The sequence below is a fragment of the Dermochelys coriacea genome, chromosome 13 (genome assembly GCF_009764565.3).
Source record: "Dermochelys coriacea isolate rDerCor1 chromosome 13, rDerCor1.pri.v4, whole genome shotgun sequence".
Lineage (NCBI taxonomy): Eukaryota > Metazoa > Chordata > Testudines > Dermochelyidae > Dermochelys > Dermochelys coriacea.
In genome coordinates, this window is record NC_050080.1 from 14157292 (window position 1) to 14179077 (window position 21786).

General features: G+C 40.0%; 1 protein-coding gene across 8 annotated transcripts in view; it reads right to left on the reverse strand.

Moving 5' to 3' along the window:
• Positions 1 to 21786, reverse strand: part of DOK5 (docking protein 5) — an 87866-nt gene that overhangs the window by 19788 nt on the left and 46292 nt on the right. For 4 of the 8 annotated variants that reach the window (XR_005288727.2, XR_005288728.2, XM_038370436.2 and 1 more), the window contains exons 2-4: positions 21494 to 21601; positions 2350 to 2464; positions 2130 to 2270 (exon numbers count right to left, since the gene is read on the reverse strand). Coding sequence is in view for 6 of the 8 variants with exons in the window: in XM_038370436.2 (XP_038226364.1) it covers positions 2130 to 2270; positions 2350 to 2464; positions 21494 to 21601 (364 nt within the window). In the remaining 2 variants the exon portion in view is untranslated. Of the gene's footprint in view, positions 1 to 2129; positions 2271 to 2349; positions 2465 to 2605; positions 2828 to 21493; positions 21602 to 21786 lie in introns of those variants that run through there. The other 4 variants (XM_038370437.2, XM_043495819.1, XM_038370443.2 and 1 more) reach the window with 3 other exon arrangements.

Consider the following 21786-nt stretch of genomic DNA (forward strand, 5'->3'; position numbering starts at 1 on the left):
TCCGTAAAGGGCCTAATAGAGTCCTGGATTCCAAGGCCACAAGGGATCATTGTGATTCTCTAGTCTGTTCTTCTGTATAACACAGTCCATAGAATTCCCCCAAAATAATTCCTAGAGCAGATCTTTTAGAAAAAAGTCCCACCTTGATTTAAAAATCATCAGTGATGGAGAATCCACCACGAGACTTGGTAAATTGGTCCAGTGATTAATTTTCTCTCATCATTAAAAAAAAATGCTTTATTTCCAGTCTGAATTTGTCTAGCTTCAACTTTCAAACACCAAGGGAGAAAGTTCAAGCTGCCAAGGTTCAAAATGTGGGGCCGCAAGGATCAGAGACCATAGAGAAGCCACATAGTGGAATTTAATAGCGCTCTGCATGCTGCACAACTAAACTCTCCAGTGGCCTGCTCTGCAGGAGATTGGAAGGGAGGTGAGCTCTGGTATGGCCTAGGAAGTGACTGGAACGTTGCTAATGGATCCAGACCTACACAAATTCACTGACAACACATCATATGGAAGGTTGCAGTAGGCTACAGCTGCTATCCATGGCCTTCAGGAAGAGCTGGGAAACTCTCCAATGCCCTGGCCCCGGTTGAGATTGCACAGAAGATTCAGAATTCTCTACCCAAATAGGCTTTGATTCCCCAGACAAAGCCTATTTACTCAGACCTTACATTCAGGACATGAGTGTCATTGTGAAGAACTATAGCAATGAAATTCTCTTCTAATAATTATGGTTGTATATAAAAAGTGTCACAAGAATAGTTTAACTGCAGTGCAAGGCTGTGCATTTAATAAGTCTCTCGTCTGCGTTCATGACTGCTTAAGATTTTATATGAACTCAGTTTCGCAAAGAGGATTCCTCAGTCTACTTCTCACAGACATGGAATTATCTAAAGCCACTCACACACTTGTCAAACTGGTTTCTTCTCATTCATCACCTTTTTTTATTCACTTGACTTAGTGCACATATTTTTGATTGAATGAGTAACAATCAGAATCGATAGAGGAAAGTGGCAAGTAAATCTGAAAATTAATATGTTCTTTAATTTCAAGCTGGGATAGTATTTTAGAGGTTTAGAATCTGAAACTACACTCTGTTACGTCAGTTCTGTGATGGTATAACTCTGTTTAAGCCAGTGGAATTGCACCAAAACAATGGAATGAAACACAGATTCAGATTTTTAACTCTGAAATCTGGTTTTAAAAAAGCTTGGAGAAATGGTACTAAAGGAATTCCAGGTTTTCTTCGGGTGAAAAGATAAACTAAGCTTTCAAAATTAACTCTTTTAGGTTCAATGAATTGTTAAAAATTTAGCTGATGTTGCATTCTCAGTTATAATTTTAGTGCAAGTCCCTGGACTCAGCATGAAACAGAAATGGGATGAGGGCTAACTATAAATTCTAATATGTTAACCATACATGGGCATCTGAGAATGTGTGTTTGGCCAGTATACAGACTGGAGGGGAAATAAGCTAATAATTAGGGCTGCTTGAAAGGAGGAGAAATTCCAGCCTGTGCTTCTCAAAGAGGAGTGTATTTTCAAAGCATTTAGGTATATGCATGTGGTCACACACAAGGCATTCACAACTGTATTCTGCATGCGGTTAATAAAATTGTGTGCACTAATTAAGTCATGGAAAGCCCATGTGTGCATACAAGTAGCTGATTTCCATATGCAAGTGAAGTAATTGAACTCAGATTATATATGCAATTATTATTTATATTGCAATATTTATTCTTTGTATTTGTGCCTACAAGCCACAGTCATGGACTAGGACCTTATTTGGGTAGGTACCTTCCAAATGCAGAACCAAAAAGCATTCCCTGCCACAAAGAGATTACAATGCACCTAATTTGTCTGAAAAAAATCTCACTAGAACGTTTCTAAAATCCTAAATCAGAGCATCAGATTAGCAGAACAGGTTAGTGCTGATAACAACCAAGAATAGTGTTTTTTTGTTTTGTTCCGGGGTTGTTTTTTTTGTACCAGGTTGTAAAAGCTTGAGTATATTTCTGGTTTCTATGTGCATGGCCCAAACATTTCAGTAACTGAGCCATGCACTCAGGTAGGAATTATGTTCTAAAACTTTCTAAATGCTATAAAGTTCAATATTTCTATACATACCACTCTGCTCCCTTTCTACACCAGATGCCAACAAGTCAGGCTCTCCAAGGCTTATGTCATTAATTTGAGTTCCTAGGCATTCCATCTGCAGCACTTTGCACCACTCATCCGCCTCGAGTTCTGTATAAATGCCCAGAAAATCTGTGTGTAGGTACAATATGTTTATAATTTCACAATTAACATTCCAGTATTTTCTAATATACTGTGACAGTTTACCCACCTGATTCACAAGCAAAGGTTTTAGATGAGTCATCATTGAAATAAATGCCTACAGCATGTTTCTTCGTGCTTTTTGGCAGTCGTAATATATTCTTCACGTTATTGAGCTCTGTGACCTGAAAAAGAGCAATTTGGAGTTCTAATTAGGATCCCTGAATAATGACTATTGAACGGAGGAGAGAAGAGAAAAGCATTAAGCCAAGCTGGAAAAAAAAACAAAAAGAATGAGCCCATGAGCACACACAAGGAACAGCTACCTTGACATGAATCAGGCTCACAGATGAACTTGAAGATTCTAAATGATGTAGTCACATTGACGCTTCCACACTGCCTCATATTCTGTCTGCATGCAAGCTCCAGTGAAACCCAACAACAAACAGGATTTAAGCCACAGGGATGGTGGAATCATCTCTTCAGCATTCACACCAATGGGGAAACACCGATAAGAAGTACTTTGGAAAGAGCAAACAGGTCCCCAGAAGTATCAACAGGACCAAGAGAAAAGGTTTCACTTGATCCATTCACCTAGAGGGTGAAACAGATTCTGTTATGACTTGCTCTATGGAAGAGTAAATACTAGGGTAGGTGAAATTTTCCATCTAAAACTATTTTTGATGAAAAATTAGTTTTTCAATAGAAGCGTCCACTTTCCTTGTAGGCCTGTAATAGCAGAGGGCTGGACGCAATGACCACAAAGGTCCCTTCCAGTCCTATGTCTTACATTCTTTGAACATTTTCAGTTTTTTGGTTAGAAATACAAAAACCTGAAAACCGAACATTTAAGTCCTCCCCACCCCTCACAAATATGGTTTTCAGTATTTTTTTAGCCAGAAATTTCCAGACTTCAGAAAATCAAAACTTTTTCAGTTTTTGTCAACCAGTTTTCATTTTTTTCAATGCAAAGTTGATTCCCTCCCCCCTGGAAATCTCCCATTTTCTGTCCAACTCTACTAGATAGCTTCAGCAGACAACAGGTGATTTTTAACATTTCTACACAAAGATCCCTACTTTCCAGCCTAGACTAGGACTTTGCTCTAAGATTTTAACAAAAAAGAGCCTAAAATTTGACTCAGTGGTAACTGTTGGTTGCTTTGCACAATTTACGCTCAGGCAAGTGGCTAAATGTGGAATCAGGAGACTACATTTTAGACATCTGTTCTGGAACGTCTTAGCCCTACACCTCAATATTTTCATTGCCAAAGTAGTCATCTGAACATGAACTTCAGCGATTCCCTCCACTGGTGCATTTTTTTTTGATAAATTTCATCAGAAAAAGGAAGGACATTGCTGCTAGACCTGTCCTTTCCAAAAACAGCTTACACCATTATTGTCCAGGTTTTCCTAGTTCTCTGAATATTACTGAAAGGGTACGGTAACATTGAGCAACATTACATCCCAGTGGAAAATTTCACTTGCTTTTACCATTGTGGGCGGGTTCTCTACAGTGCTGAAAACCAAAAGGCATTACAATCTATTTATAAAGAAGTGAGAGACTAATTCCTAATGAGCCTTAGGCTCCCACTGACCCTGTCTGACCCAGTTCCTCCTCAAAGCAGTTCTACTGCATGTTCTCTTCTGGCAAGCAAGCGAGAGAGAGAACATCTCTAGAGGAGGAAAATCTTTTAAAGCTAACCTCTCCTGAAGGAGAATGGAGCAAAGGAGCAAAGTGATGGGTGCATTGTGAGCAGCCGCCAAAATAAAAAAAGCAATGCATTGGCTGCCACCTGTGTCTGGACTCACACTTCTTTGAGAAGCAGCAGAAAGACAGGAGAGGGCCATTACACAAACACTAAGCCAGCTGCTAAATCTCACCACCAGGTGGCTGAGTTCAGAACTCAAACTTTCTTGCCTATGGGCTTTAGAATCAATCTTAACATTGCTTTAAACAGGATAACATAATTGTGCTTAATTTGCATGATCTCTTCCCACTTTTACAGGGAAGACTATGGCAAGAGAGCCCATGATGGAAGAGCATTCCCGATGCTAACAAGACACTAACAAACATTTTGATAAAAATGAAAAAATCTGTCAATATCTATCCCCCTCTCACCTCATCACATTACAGGTGAACTGCAAATTGTCAGCTACCAAGTTCAACTTCTAATATTTCCTTCTCGCCCCCAAGGAAAGAATTCAATAGCATGGAGAGAAACAGTAGACACTTCCTCTTTTAGGACCAATGTCTCCCTTTCTCACTCACAATGAATAGTATTTTACTCTCTCCGAGTAATTCCTCTGAAGAAAATGGAACTAATGGTGGAGTAAATTATTACTCATGTTGAATAGAGAATGGTAGAATCTAACCCATAATAGTTTGCTACAGTATTACAGAGAATGCACTACTCTATCATTTAGCATATAGTGTTAGATGGAACACAGGGAAGAGCCCGCTTCCTGAAGTCGTTAAGCTAGCTTTAGTTCTCCCCATTGTTCACAACCACAACATAGAGGGAGTGCAAGATTTGTGCAATATTTCTGGCCACACAGAGATTGTATTATAGCTCCTTCCCTACCTATGGGCTAAGATCTGCGTGAAAAGCATTGCTCTACTTTGTAGAATTCCCTTCACAAACTCCAATTCCTGGGCACTTCACTAAACTGATGTTAGTGGGTGTTTTTTGTCTGCAGAATTTGAATCAATGATCACAAAAAGGTGAAATAACCTAATTCACTGATATGGCATCTCTGAAACAATTTAGCCTTCATCTTGTGGTTGGTAGAGGACCAGACCATGGAGAAAGACTGGTGCCAGAAGCTGGTATAGGCATTCTTCCAATGATTTACATTAGACTTGACACATCCAGAGCAAAGCTTTCCAGAATAAAGGCCAGATTCTGCTATCTGTACTCACGCTGAGCAGTACCTTACAAATCAATGGTATTACCTCCAGAATAATGTACTATTTAATGTGGGTAAGGGTTTCATGATGGGACATATGATGATGAACAGTGGTTTCTCTAATGTATATTAACTATCATCAATATAAGCACTGTGCCCTGATGCTTTAAGCAGTGGTGGGCAACCTGTGGCCCATCGGGTAATCTGCTGGCAGGCTACGAGACAGTGTTTATGTTGACCATCTGCAGGCATGGCTGCCCACAGCTCCCAGTTGCCTGGTTTGCTGTTCCCGGCCAATGGAAGCTGCGGGAAGCAGTGTGGGCTGGAATTCAGTGGAATACCCTGATGGGCCATGTGCGGGCTGCAGGTTGCCCACCACCGCTTTAGAGAATAAGGAGCTCTCTGTTCCCATCTGTTGTTGAACAGGGGGAAAGAATGGCCCCAGAGCTGCTTCATTTGCATAAAGCTATTTACCTAGAACTCAGGAGGCATGTCCCAGGGGAAGGAGCTCTTTGTCCCCATCTACTGGTGAACAGGGAAAGTATGGTTGCAGAGAAAGCTTCATTTTCATAATCTTTCTACCAGTAATTCCTCCAGTCACACTTTGGGAGCCACCAAATTGTCCACAAACTCAAAATGTATTGAGTAGTGGAACTGAACTGACAAAGAAGAGAGGGGAACTCTATCTTGTGTCATGGAGTGCATCCAAAATGGCAAGGACTTTGCTCAAGGGACTTATGTTAGTGGTTCCCCGCTCCTGAGGATCCTGTGCCATTGAAAGAACTTTTTGCTGAAGCCACAAAATACAACACCAGAGCTACCATGGAAGAATCCAATGCCTGCAGATTGGATGTGCGATATCAGCCTTCATCATCTTAAATGGGATTTAGCACATACTTACCATTAAAACATGTGCTTAAATGTTTTGGTAGATTGGGGTTCAAAAGTCTCTCTTCCATAGGCCTTCTGAGGGTAGCAAGGAACATTGTAGTCAGGTGACTAAGCTTTTAGAAGCTTCAAATAGAATTCTTTTCTATGTAAATATTGAAGCTCTTTGAGAGAACAGTGTATAAATTTAAACACGGGTTTTCGGTTGTTCAGCATATCATGACTATGGAGTTTGGGAGGAATATACAATTGAAGAAGGGGGAAAAAGTACTGACATTATCAATTCATCTCAAAGGTCATGCAGTTATGAAGAACTAGTATGGTAATCCAAAAGACAGAGCAATAGATTTCAATAGTAATTTAGTACACTCCAATTCATGCTTGAAATGCCAAAGTTCATCCATTTGAACAGCAAAATTTATTTTCATTTGGTTCATTTTTCCTTTCACATGTGCTCTTTATGAGCGTACTGTGTCACAAAGCAAAGAAGACTCTCTCTCTCTCTCTCTCTCTCTCTCTCTCATAACAGTTGCCTTCAGAGTGCTCACACTGATTCAATTTGCTTTAACAGTCATCAAGAAACACTAATCCTAATGAACAAAATAAATTCTTCTTCACACCAACATTAGATCAGAGGAGAAAAATATATGGAATACATAATGGCCTGGTTCGTAGAAAGTTTATTTTGAAGGCTTTCAGATGTGCCTTCTGCTGGTCATGCATGGGGTAAATTTCACCCTTTAGGACAAATCTTGAAAATATTGATGTCAGTAGGAACTTTGCCATAGATTTAAATGAGACTAAGATTTATCAGATATTATACTGAAGGAAAAACCCATAGTTATAACTGAAGTTAGATAATAAACAAAAATGTAGAAAGATTAGCCCCGTAGATAAAGTTAATCAATCAAACAGCTACCAAACTTCAGAGCAAACTGCACTGGAAACTTAGTTCAGGGGGGAGGCATTTCACACAGTGTGGTCATTCTGAAATCCTTTACTTGTAGCTATGAACATTTTCTGATATTTGGTTTTGCAAATCTGAACAGGCTGTAGTAGAAACATTATCCTGTGTGCTGGGATAGATATATAATCCACAATTTTGACCTTTGGTCCTGGTCCAAATATCTATGATAATGTGCACATCATTCCTTCTCTTCCCAGCTGGCTTCAACTCAAATTTTTTTTTGGTGCAAGGCTTCATAAAACACAATGAGAGAAATAACTTGAAGAAACCAAAGCACTATGGGCGTCATTTGGACCATGAATTACATGAATGATTTGATGAAAAGTATTAAACCAGCAACATCCCTTCATAGATAAACTCTTCAATCCTCTACTTCCAGACTCTTCAGCCAGAAGACTTACTTTTTGTGTGCTTTGCTTTCATGGCTGCCATTTTATGTAGCCTGAGCTGTGCAGCAGAAGTCTCTGCTGTTTCCCTTTTATTCTTTACAGCTATATTTTTATTTCTGGAATTGTTACCCAACATGCAAGAGATCACGAAGAAGATAGACACATTCCAACATGGGAACATCCCCTCCTTTTAAGATCTAACTTTAGCCGTTGGGTTATCCATGTTCTCTAGGCTCAAAGCGGCACCTGTGTATCTGAGGGGAAAACTGGGTAAAGACCTCTTAATAACTGAGTGGCTGAATCCTTCAACAAGCCATTTCATCATCATCAATCATCATCATCATCTCCTCCAAGCGTCCAGGCAGCCTTCCTTCTACTGACACTTGCATGGCAGATGGTGCAAATGGTCTGGCACATGTATGCTGAATCCATGTTGAAAAGTGACAAACTGCTAATATCTTTAGTATTGTGATTTTTGGCAAGAACGGGTGATGAGCAAGTCTGAAAATATCTGTGATTGAATTTTTCCTGGCTTTTTGAGGATGACTCATGTCACTATCTTACCTGGTGTTGTTTATTATTATCACTACTACTTTTCTTTTCTGCATCTTACTAGCTCTCCTTGACTCAGACTCTTTCACAGCAAATGTATTTTCATATGCATGATTTGTGCTGTGCTTACATTAATTAGCTAATCCTCAGCAACTCTTTCAGATCATAATTACTGTACCAGCTCCCATTTTTAGAAATAGGAAAAATGAGATGCAAAGAAATTAAGGAGAACATTTTCAAAAGTGGCCACTAATTCTGGGTGTTTGCCACAGTTTCAGAGTAACTGCACCTGTGACCTCCCTCTGTGTTCTGGCCAAAGAAAGTCGTCTTAGATCTCTAACAATCAGTCTCACTGGACAGGGACCCATGTTCTACTCTCTCCTGACCAGGGCTTTAGGCTTGCAGCCTCCTGGTACTTCCGATTTCCCCAGCCAGATCTGACCAAAAGTCTAGTCCCATGCTTTGCTGTCTCTCCAAGGGCTCAGAGTAGCAGCCATATTAGTCTGTATTCGCAAAAAGAAATACACCTGAGAGACTCGTGGCACCTTAGAGACTAACATTTATTTGAGCATAAGCTTTCGTGAGCTACAGCTCACTTCATCAGATGCATTCAGTGGAAAATACAGTGGGGAGATCTGACTGACATATTCCAGTGGTTACAGGTCATCACAGGTCCTAGTGAGCACTGCCTAGGACTGCTGTCAGTGGCATCTAAGCCTCTGTGTTCGGTAGAGTGGCCACCGATGCATCCCCAGAATACTGGACATTGCAGTACTTCTGGAGTGGTGTCACCCTGCACCATGCATGTGAGGTCACGCCAGAGTGGGCAGAGCAACACACTCTGTAAAATGGCCTCCTCCCCTATGATACCAAAAAAAAAAAAAAAAAAAAAAAAAAAAAAAAACTATGTCCGGTGCCAGATAGGGACAAACCTTTCCAAAAACAGGACAGTCTGGCTTAAAACCAGACAAATGTTCTGCCTTGTGCTCTGGATCCCCTGGGGTTTATCAGACTTCTAGAGCTGCAGCACTGGTTCCTCCCTTTGCCTCTCTGGCATACTTCCTGGGTACTGTCTCAGTCTACTACCTGATCTGTCTCCTGCCCTATCCTCAGGATCAGCACTGACACCCCACAAGATACCCCAGTTAATTAAACACACCCCTTGCCTTTAACTCCATCCAATAAGTGTAAAGGTCCTAGTTTACAGTTTAACTCTCTCAGGGCACAAAGCAGTTGTCGAGCAGTCCGCGCACGCACGCACACACACTCTTTGCACAATCCAAAACCTTTATGCTCTTTTATTTGTAAACACGTCAAGAACAGGGGATCATGCATCATACAAAACAACAAACATCTGAAACCGCAATGTCCCTCACTTTCTAGCTCACACTTCCCTTGTGAGCCCTTGGGAACCATCTGGGTCCAGGAAAGCAGACAGACAAGGCATTCCCTCCTCATACAGGCTGTGGTATGCTAGCTGGTCTCTCTCACTCATGGAGCCCCTCAGCCAGCTTCTGTGATCTTCTGCTCTCCTGTCCCATCCTACCTCTTCCTTTCTGGCCCCCGGTTTCTCTGTTTCTTTATTTAAGCTCCTCCTGGTCAGCTGACCTGTTTTGTTCTACTGCTGGTATGTTTCTACTGTCAAGTACCATTGTTAACCTTAAGTATTTCCATTTGTATCTGTCTGATGTGTACGCACTACAGGACCTGTCAGCAACCATGAACCTACATACGGATAGGAATTTGTAATAACAGTTTTTCATCATATTACTTCACAAGTCTGGCAAGTCAAAGTCCTACCAACCCTTCAGCAGGGTTTGGGATAAAAAGGTTTTGTCCATTTGTTCAATCAAAATGAAGCACCTCTGGCAGGTTAAACTCAGTCTTTTATACCAAAAAGCCTTTCTTTGTCTCCTTGGGCCTCTGGTACATATCTAAACCAATACATGAAAACAACCCCATGGGGTGGTACTTCTCTGGAGTGGCCTACAGTCTAGAGACTGCAGTAATGACCCCCCTGGAGGAGCTGTAGTAACCCTTGCTCATGAAGTAGAATACAATCTCTAGTACACAATGATCCATGTAACATTCATAAAGTTAATATAATAGTCCCCGAAAAAATTACATTTGATTGTAAAATTTGTCATGGCTTCTGTTTGTAAATGTCTTGCTTACACAATAGGGGAAATCCATTGATTTTCTATTGCCATGAACTTCAATGGGGTCAGGATTTCACCCCTAGAGCTTAATTTTTGAAAAGTACTGTGGGTTTGCAGCTACTGAAGTTACAGGTATTTGGCTTTTTTTAAAGTCAGGTCTACGGGTCTAAAATCTGGCATCTAAAAAACAAGGAACTCAAAATTAAGTCCCAATTTTCAAAAATACATGCACTCTCAAATTGCACAGCATCTTGTCCCTGCATATGCATAGGCTGTGGATTTGTGTGCATGTACTCACGGTATTTTATATTTTATTCCCTTACCAGGCTTTCTGAGGGAGGAGGGCAGAGTGCTTCTTCCTATCAAACAAAGCCCCAAAAGCCCATTCATGCATGTTAATAGCAGTACATGAACTCCACAAACTGTTTCAACTGCTTCAAAACAGACTTCAAAATGTGCTTCCGGTGTTGACCCATATTCACCTCATATGTAAGTAATAAAGTGCCGGTATTCTAATGGAACATTAGGAGGAGTACATTTGCAGCTGGAACACTACTCTGGCCTCCATGTATGGGTGCAAAAGTTATATGTACTCTTACTTGTACCCGCTTTTGTGGTCACAAAAACACCTGCTAACAATGCTAGCACCTGTGGGCATAAAGAGTTTTAAAATGTTTAGAGGGCCAATCACATCTTTCTTAAAGGGGCAAATTATCAACCATTAGCCTCCATCTCTGCATGTGCAAAGCTGCATGCACACAAAGATAAAAGTGTGTTATGGTTTGACATCTGACAAAAATGATATTACATTTCATAAGGCTTCCAATTCTGGCTTGTAGAAGGATTATGGCTAAAACCACCTACTGAATTTTGAGACTGGACTTATTAGTTATATATCACAAACTATCACTCTCAGACCTAGTCCCTTGGCTCACATGTTTATTTGAGCTGTGCTTGAGATCCATAACCACTGGCTACCAGCTTTATACTATTTGTCATTTCACAGTAAGGAATGACACATATACATATACAACATAATACGCCTGATAAATCTTGATATATGACATTCCAATAAAGATGCCAAAAATTCCTTGTCAATTTTTTTTTAAAGTCTCAGACAGGACACTTTATTTTTAATAAGTGATAGTATTCATTAAAATAAATGTTTAACAACCAGTGATTAGCAGAGTGGTCATACTTTAAATGTTTAATTTGCTACCAATACAATTTTGCATTACCAAGCTTGGAAAACAATTACAAATTACACAATTCAATTTTCCAAATGGATTATTTTGTAACTAAGCAGAAAAACTGCTTAAATTACTTCTGCTGTTTCAAGGGAAGATTAATACAACCAGATTAAAAGTCAGATTCCCTTGAGGAATCTGTATATTCCTGTCAGCATTATGCAATTAATTGATATAGTATTGGAAAATTAAGACCGTTTCTGGTATGTTGCAAAATCAAAAGACGTTTAGAGAAACAAGCATTTGATTTCCAACATTTCCCCCCGCTCTTTCTTTCCAAATGATAACTTGTAGAAGATGATGATTCATTTATGTTTACCAATGAAAACAAGACAGCTATCTAAAAGGCAATTTTCTACACAGCTTTTGTAGTCTGTATCCTAATTATTTTTCCTTCCTTGTTGGATTGCATGAATTATGCGGCCAATTCGCTTTGTGTATACAAATTTGAAGCCCACTTCATAAGCTTCAAATGACTTTGTTCTCACACAAGTCACCCATCTATAGCCTTGCCCTGAATAAATCACACCCACAGAGTTTTTTAACCTGTATATGTTGCAAAACTAATAGAAGATTCCAAAGTTAAACTGATATTATTTATAGGCCAATATTTTACAAAGTTACTTATTTCAAAAGGATTTGTTGTTCTTTTACCTTAATGAGACATTGTTTTTTATCTATTAAATACAGGACTCTTTCATGGAACTTGGATTGGTAATGGAACTATTGAACGCTCCCCTATGCGCTCAAAAAAGGGATAGCTAAAATCTGGCCCTAGCTAATTAGTAGAGAACTTGTATAGCATAACTTAACACCTACTGAAATTATTATGCCTCGCCCATCACCATGGGATCTGAGCACCTATTTTATAGAGGATGCTAATGCAACACACATATGAACAAAATCCACATACCATTAATCTTTAGAATTAAACCCAAAGACTAACCTGGTTTTCCTACCTTTAAATGATTCTCTGCTGTAGGTATTTTAAGCCATGTGCAGGGCTGGCAAACTGTCAGGCCTGTTCTCAAAATTTGTGCACACAATTGAGTATCTTCAGAAGCTGACAAACACCCCTACTCTGCACATGAAAAACCAGCATTGGCTTAATTTACCATTCAAAAATGGGCATGCAAAACTGGAGGACAACAGATTGCTGGGCAAAGCATTTATGGAAGACCCTTCAATTTTTCAGACAACTCTTGGGCCTAATTCTGTGCTGGCCTAGACACTTTGCACCACCACTATAATCCTGACTGGGATGATTTACACAGGGGATTTATGCATTGCAATGCTGATCATTGTAATGTCCAATTCTTAGGCTCCCTGCTGCCCTGTAGAATTCACAGCCCCAATTTAGACACCAAGGCTCCCATAGCATTTTATAGGGAGAGTTCAGTGCCTAAGAAAGGGATTCTCAGAAGCCAGCAGGATGAGTAAGTAACTGCCAGGAGTGAAATGCCAAGGATGAGGGTGGATCTGTGGCCCAGATCCACAAAAAGTACTGAAGCATCTGTGGGCGCATCTACACTGCAACTGGGACATGCTTCCGAGCTTGGATAGACAGACACACACTAGCTCTGTTCGAGCTCACATGCTAAAAAGAGCAGCATAGCTGGGGATAGCACAGGCAGCAGCTCAGGCTAGCCACAAAATAGAAACCCACCCAAACCCCCTGGGTACATATTTGGGTGGCTAGCTCAAGTCCTGCCAGTGTGCTATCCCTGTCTATGCTCCTATTTTTATTGCACTTGCTCAAGCAGAGCTAGTGAGTCTGTCTACTGGAGCTGAGAAGCAGGTTCCCAGCTACAGTGTAGACATGTCCTTATTGATAGGCCAGAAAGAGGTGCCTATCTCTACTTGGGATTTTCATCCCTGAACCTTCTCCAGGTCAGCCCTTTCTCATGAAAAAGCATAGAGATGACACCTGACCCCAACAATAAATAGTCCACTGGGTTGAGAACTCACCCAAGGTGTGGGAGACCCAGTTCAAATCCCTGCCGTACCTGATTTAGAGCAGCAACTTTAATCCATGTCTCCCACCATCCTGGAGAGTTTCCCCAACCACCATGCTAGAGGCTGCTCTGGGGTGGGGTCTCTTACTCTTTTCTGTTGAAGCTTTTCCACTTTGTATAAGTAAATATTCATTAGGCCATGGGGGGGGGGGAGGGGCACGAGAGAGGGCGAGAAGCGAGAGATTGACTCTCTAGCTGGAGAATCAGGTTCAAGCCCCTGCTCCAATGAAAATTTAATTTACACAGCATGGAACAGCTTCAGAAGGAGAAACTGAGAATGACCCATGCCTGGGCACTCTAATGGGAATCCTGGGCTTTAGTCCCTATGCCAAGTTAGACCAGGAGGATGGAATCCGAGTCACCTACACTAACCCTGGGGCTCTTGGATATTCTACAGGACATGTATGCTTACAGCAGTCCCCAAAATTCCTTATCTGCTCGTTCCTGTCTTTTGAGGAAGAGAGCATGCTTTGAAAATGCCTACCAGAGTGAGGCAGGCAGGGGAATGCATAGCTTGAGAATCCCACCAAGCTCTGGGCATGAGCTAGGGCCCCAAGCAGCTCATTAGCCGCAGGGCGGCATCAGTGGAAATTTAAACACCTACGGGGAGTAAGGCATCTACAAGATTAGGTGGCACTTAAGAAGTGGTTTGATGAATGTCAGTGGCGCCTAAATGTTGGACTTTGGCATCTAAAAAGGCAGCGAGGTGCCTAAATACCTTTGTAATCGAGCCCCAAATCACTCAGCATAATGAGCAGGGCTACACATGAAAACAATCAGCTATAACTGAATTTCCCTTTCTCTGTGTGTGTTCAGTAAAAGACCTTTAACATTTTAGGGACTGGCTGGAGGAGGGGTCAGAGGTGGTGTTTAAAAAACAAAAAAAAAACAAAAGGCAAAGAGCCTTTTACAAGTAATTTGAAAATGCTGTGAAGATTTTAGGGTTTTCAGGATTTGCCATAAGCCATAGCCTCACACTACATGTTTTTCCTTGATCTTGGGGGGGGGGAACATCAATTTTAAAACATCTAGTTCCCACCCCCACCCCATTCATATTTTTCAGGGTAGTCTTCAAATAAAATAAACATACTTATGTTTAAAGGCCTGGTTCAGGTGTGCATAATCTCTCTGATTGCATATGTAAATGCTCCTAGTTATTTGGTTGTGCATTTGCACTGATTGGGAGAGTCAGTCTTGAAGCTGAAATTCATGCTGGCTTCTGTACTGTCATTCTGAAATTAATCAAAAAAGTTACTTCAATAAGTCATATACTCTCTATTTGTATTTGACTTGCCAGCATATTTTTCACATTTAGGAAGTGGCCTGATGCATACTTAAAATAAAAGGTCCAAATCCGTGTTGCGTCAGAGACGCAGCACAGAAGATACAGGCCACAGAGAGTGGGAGGAAAGATGGCTTTACACCACCAAATTTGCAAGGCAGCCAAAACAGCATTCAGCATAACTAAGAGTATCTTCCAGGCTGCCTATGGACTGCACTGTATCTCAGTATCTCCACAATGCCAGGCACTATGGCTAGGCTTCCTCCCACCCTCAACCCGATCCCTGCCTTGCATCTTATCCTGGGGCTTGTGGGGGTGAGAAAGTATAAGGGAGCTTATGTCATCCCTGTGCTGCTCCTATATCAGAGGATCTCACCCAACCCCTTTCAGTTCCTTTACAGCCCCATACACAACTGGAGTGGCATATAGGGGGCAGAGTTGATCCCAGAATTCCAGTCTGGGCTAAGCCTGGGTGAACCATTCAGAAAAGAAAAGCAAACTCATCTGAACTGACTGTTCGGATATGCAAAACAGAATGCAGATATCACGGGTCCGTGATCAGCAGTCTCAGATACCTCAATGTGATGACACCAATCTAGAGCCCACAGACCAAAACCCTACGCGGTGACATAGCAAGCAACCCACCAAGCAGAACTCAAAAGAGTTCTCAGGCCACATAAATTCAGACTCTGACCCCAGATCCAGGATTACTAGTAGAACAATGCCGTGAAAGCGGATGCTCAAGAAAGAGCCCTGACCTATCGTAATAAATTAAAAGTAACATCTGCAGTTAAATCTATCATTTAAAAAAAAAAAAAAGGATTTAATGCTTCAGTGAAAAGGCAGGTGCTACTGAAACACTGGCTGGTTTTGCCATTTTTCCTCCTTCTCCCCCACCTGCCTTATAGTTTTTATGACGGTGTAAAACTCTTCTTATAGAATGATATATAAGGCGAACAGAGGCTCCTGCTGTTACTAGATTTGATGCAGCCTTCATCAGCATTTGAGAGTCATTTTTCAGGGACCAAGTGGGAGGATAATAACCACATTTCTTACACATTATTAATGCAAAAGTGGAGTTTCCTCCTACTGCATCATTTGTCGAGCTGGACCACATCCCCTTGGATTCATTAGCACAGTCTCTCATTGCGGTGCCACCAGGCATGATAAAGGGGTGGGGCTACTTTCTCATTTGTTGTAGCATTGCTGCCTTTGTCATAGCTATTTAAAAGCAACCTTCTTTCCCACGGGTATTTAATGAGAATATTAGCAGAAAAGAACCCAAAGCTATTACCATACACTTAGACCCAATCTTGCTGACCAGTGTTACTATATATCAATAAAGGCAGAGTGCCACGATTCCATGTTGGTCTCATACATCAAAGCAACCGAGCATAAAGATGATGCCTTAATACAATACATCACTGAAGCGACATTACTCTAATGATACACATAGTGAAAAACTGACCAGAGAGAACATTAGCTGAAGTCTGCGCCACATAAAATTGGTTTTGAATTATTAGCCTTGCTGTTCCTGGAACTAGCTCATGATTCTAATAAAGGAATAATGATGATATGGCTATTTTCCTCTTCACTTTATTAGATTTAGTTAATATTACTATTATTAATTGTTATTAATTATTATTATTGCAGACACATTTAGTTAGATTATATCCCAGACTGGAATTTCACACATCAAGAAAGCAGCTCTCAGGCCCTGACTCATCTAGACAGGCAATGCCGCCATTCTTCTTGGTTACTATGACATCATAGCGAGTAACATCAGAAAGACTATATTCCGTTTCTGAGCAATCACCTTCACAATTTGCATTCACCATATGGATATATGCCCAGCACCTAAGTGAGCGGATGCAGAAAAAAAAAAAAAGTTTTTCATGACACAGGAGGGCGGGTGGGAGAGGGAGATTTGAGTGTAGCTGACAAGTTGGCCCACAAAGTCCTCCAAACTTTAGGTACTACTTTTGTGGCTATGACAGCCTTTGTTTTAATGCTGTAGACTACAAAAAGAGGCAGTTCTACAAAACTTTCAGAAATTTCCTATAAAATATACTCCCATGGTAGAAGTAGCAATTGAATGCATGTTACTCAATACTCCTATCAATAATGTGAAAACCTCAGTAGAAAGAATTAAAGGTAGATCTCACAGCCAGCCAGGACCAGATGATGACCATTCAAGCTAGTCTGTGGATTAGACAATGTCTCTTGCTTGGATGAACACTAGCACAGAATTCGGCTCTGATGGACATTGATTATGGTCACACCTGACTGAGAAGTTCCTTTGTATTGCAGAGTATCTGGATGAAATGAGGGAGCTGGTGGAAAATTTTCAGATTTCTGGTAAAAACAGTAAAAAGATTTTGTGCTACGTTTTTGGTATTTTGACCAGCTTATAGAGTGATTGACATTTTTTCAAAAATTCAAAATTTGGCCTAAAAGTTTTCAATCACCTGTCAAATAAAGGTAAACATCCAGGGCCACCTGAACTAGTCTGTGCTTAACATTGAGCACATGGAACTTCATGCAAACAGGCATAGGGATTTGAGGACAAGGGATTTCCCAGGTCAAAGCAGATGGGTTGTCGAGAGTAAGGGCAGAAAAAGAAACTGCTGTTATTTTGGCTACAGGTTGGACATACTTGCACTAGACTCTCAGCTGATGCAAATCAGTGGCATAGCTCCACTGAAGTCAATGGAGTTATTTCAATTTACACCAGCTGAGGAATCTGCAACTTCATCACTGACTACCATCTCTGTACAAGAAAAATAGTAGAGCTGAGTGGGAAATGGTTTTCTTGTCCCATGAATTTGGTTGATAATTTGAAAATTTTCACAAAAACAGGAAAAAAAAAAATCTAACTGGGTCAATCAAAACATTTTCTTTTAGTAATTTTGAGAAGTTTCATTTTTATTTCAATTTATTAATTATAATTATACTAGAGATAGCATCAATTTCAAAAGAAAAGTCATTTCAACCTGGAAGTTTTGTTTCAAAAATGTCAAAACAAAACCGACAATTCTGATACTTTTTTCCTCCAATTTTGTTGTTTTGTGTTGAAAAATTTGTCAAAAAGGACGCTTTCTCACAAACAAGTATTTTTCAGCTAAAAGATTTGTCAGAAAATTCCCAATCAGGCCTAGTAAACAGGACTTGTGGACATTTTGTAAATTAATAAAAGTTATGCTACAGCTAAACACCACCCTATCTCCATTTCCAATTTCTCTCCCAATGAAAATGTGGATACTGCTACACCACAGACTTTGTTACCACAGCAAAGGGGAAATACTACACAGGCAAATGATAGCTCATCCTGCATAATTAAATTTAAACAGTACGGTCTGATAAAAAGCACTGCTTATTTTTCATTTTTGGATGTGCAAAGAAGAATGATAAACATGGAGAAGCAGTAAATTATAATGACGACACTGATTGTTTGGTGCGGGGCATGGAGAAAATACACTTCCAGATTCACTGTTAGAATACTGAACGAAATCATTAATTAAAATAACATTTACTCTAGACTACAAATGGTTTCTCATGAAAATGTACATACTGCAGCAGAAATATTCTGGATATAGATAATTATTATTGTGACTAATTTGCATTGCAGTAGTGCACTTAGGATCCCACTGCAAATCAGAGTCCTGTCATACAAGGCACTATACAAAAACGTATAGTTAGAGACAGACCCTGTGCCAGACAATTTACATCTAAACCGTGGGGCAAACTGGCTTCTGGCGCACACACTTCTACTGGGCATGGGTACACCCATTCCCAGGCTTCTTGACCAACATGTTTACAATGTTGAGCTCCACTGGCCAGATGCATGGCTCACCTAAAAATTCTTGTCCATAGTGGTCTCACATAGGGAATACTGGAGTAATGCTCCATTTTGTACAGGAAATTGCAGGACACCTTGCATGGATTCTTTGTGGCTTCATTTCTCATGTATTTAGACAGTTGAGCCTTACATATCTGGAGCTTGGGTCAGCTTTGGTTAGTGGGCGCTGAAGTTTGAAACGTTTTGGTTGGAATAACCTGGATTTCCCATGGCAGAATCTCATTGGGAAAGTATACCTTGCATTCAGTAGGTTTGCTTAAATTCTCATGGATTGGCCATTACCAGAAGTGGGACTTTTAGCCAGTCACAGAATGAGCTGGCCCATTAAGAGGATTGAGGTCTGAACTGAACTTGTATCAGATTTGGTCTGATGGTGATCTCCCCAAATAGAAGCAGTGAGTGACGTCACCTGACAAAGCATCAGGTGACTAGGAATTGGGCCTTCTGGGGGAATAAAAGGACAGTCCTGGCCAACTGGCTGCTTGGCTGGTGGATGAGAGTCAACTGACTGGAATATACCATTTAGCTTGACACATTTGGGCTTGAGCTCAAAATGCAGCATGAGCAACCATACCAAAACATTTGTGAATACCCAGAAAGAGCAAGTACAGTTTCCAAAAATCTTGACTGGGAAGTGCATGTATATAGAGGTTTGAAAAGATGGTGGCTGATCTAGGGATGCAGGTCAAACTCAAACCTAGACAGATTTCAAGTGTATTCAGCGTCTTAGTCAAATCTTTCGCACAGCTCCAAAAAATATCATTAAATGTAGTTCTAGATAGAACTAATGTAGCTTTCAGAAGTATATGTTGCACATACATTTTTTAATTTTAAAATTACATGAAGAGGTTTTATTTCCTCAAACTTCGTGTTTTGGGGGGAAAAGTTGGGTTTGGGGCTTGTTTTGGGGTTTGTTTTTTTTAAAACCAAAACATTTCTAAACAACCCAAAATATTTTCCGGGAACATTTTTTAGACGTTATTTTTACTCAAAGAGTGTTTTTTAAAACAAAATATTTCAACCATGTCTAGTGTTTATTTTGTGCCTACAATTATTTCTGGGTATAAGATTAGCTGATTAAGCTAACCGGCTGAATTCTGCTCCTATTGAAATCAGTGGGAGTTTTACCATTTATATGACTGGGAGCAGAGTTTGGCCTATACCGAGAGCTACTGTAAATGACACACTAGCTGTCTGAGCTCCCGATTACATCCATAAATCAGTTACTTGACATTAGGCCATATCTTGCAACTTGATTTATGTGGCTGGATCCCTATGCCTTCATGGAATCCCTCTGAAGTTAGTGGTAGCCATGTGGTATAGTGGTCCACTTGTGCAGATCCAGTTGCAGGAATTGACCTCTGGATTGCATATGTAATAAACTTGCAAATGCAAAAATGGATATCCCCTTAAAGAAGAGAAGAAAATTTTGCCTTAAGTATTTCGGTTCCTCTTGGATCTCAAATCCAGTCTTAAATTCAAAATCTTCCAGGCAGTGGTGCATATATGGCTGATGCAAATTTAATCTCTTATAATATTAATGCAGAGCATCAGTAATTGTCAGAACTGCACCATCATAAATGTTACATATTTCGTACAGAGCTGAAATGTATCTACTCTAAAAATATACACTATGTAATCCCCACATAGATCAAATGGAAATTATTCACTTTTCATTGCTTTTGCAAACTGAGTAATATAAATTTGAATAAATTCCTTTTTCTGGGCATGACGTACTACAAATAGCCCTGGGGTTTTATGACCAATCCCTTATAAATTATGTAGGGCGTAGATACAGATGGAGTAAAATAGGAGAGGAGAGAATTCAGATCCAGTCTTCCCTCAGGATTTCCTCCTATATGTCTCACAAACTGGATAAAAGAGGATCAGCCTCAGAAGCTCATCTGCAGTCTCACGCACCTAGGAGGTTATGCACATAATTCCTAATATTCAAATGTATTAATCTTTTGCCACCAAAGATTATAAAATTAAAGCATATTATTTTCAACTCCACGTCCAGGAGAATTATTCAAGTAAATTCTCAGGTGAACTGAGATGAGCAGAGGACTCTAGAGAGAAGTGATTAGAAAAATTAAGGAAGTTCATTGGTCTGAAAGGCATCCAACAAGGGCTGTCATACTAACACGGAGCCAAATTCGCTACCTTCAGCAGAGTTAGACTAAGGATAAATATGTGGTCCTTTATGTTTCCAAGAGTTTGCACAAATAATCTCTGTCAATATAGACCATTACAAGTTCAATTGAAACTTGTGTCTAAAAAACCTGGCAGTAGGGCCCTTAAAGTCTTGGATTATGGCAATTATGATTTAGACTCCCCTTTCCAAGGCAAGCATTCTGGGCCTGATTCTTGTTTATGTTAAGGCCATCTTACACTCATTTAGCAGTGCAGATGGGTCTTAAAGTAGGTGTACAATATTAACTTACTCCCACTTACATCTTTGACAGTGTAAAGGGATCTTTAAGTTGCCTTAGTGTAAATGAGACTTAGGTCTTATCTTTTTAATATGTCTGAAGTGTTTTTAGCTCACTATTCTTGCCATGCTAATAATAAACTCTGGTTTTGATTCATAAAGGTATTTAATCACATGGTTTCAATGTTGAAAAAGAAGGGACATGCTTTTTGTGAAAACTTTCATGATTTTTTTTCCCCAACTTTTCAACCAGCTTTAAGGCTCATCAGTGCAACAGAGTTAGGATAGACACAAAAGTGAGCCCACGATTTTGAGTATCTTGATTATTTACAGTTATATTCATAGTAGATGAGTTGTCAAACTATACAGTTTATAAAAATCTTTAAATTTCACTGGAGAGTTAGTCTTTGAAGTAGCAACAAAACTAAGTATTCTTGTACTCTAAACATCTGTGGGAGCAGTGTAGAATTAAGAACTCAATGGAAATTTGGATACGTTTATATATGGCCAAATCTTACCTTATGGTAGCACCTAAAATAGGCAGCATGCTCATCTGAAAACTTCTCCAGTCGTTTTGGCCCTTTGCTTGAAGCTTTCTTGAATACTAACCAGCATCTCTGATAAATCTGGAAGCACAAAAGAGTACGCTTGGCATCTCCAATGACTTGAATATCGCTGACATTTGCATAAAATGCTCTCTTCTTGATGCTTTTGCATGTAAATTATTTACAAGTTACAAACTAATTGTTGCTTACAGTAAAAATAAAACATTTTATCCACCATGGATCTTAGATAGACTTACTGAAATCAG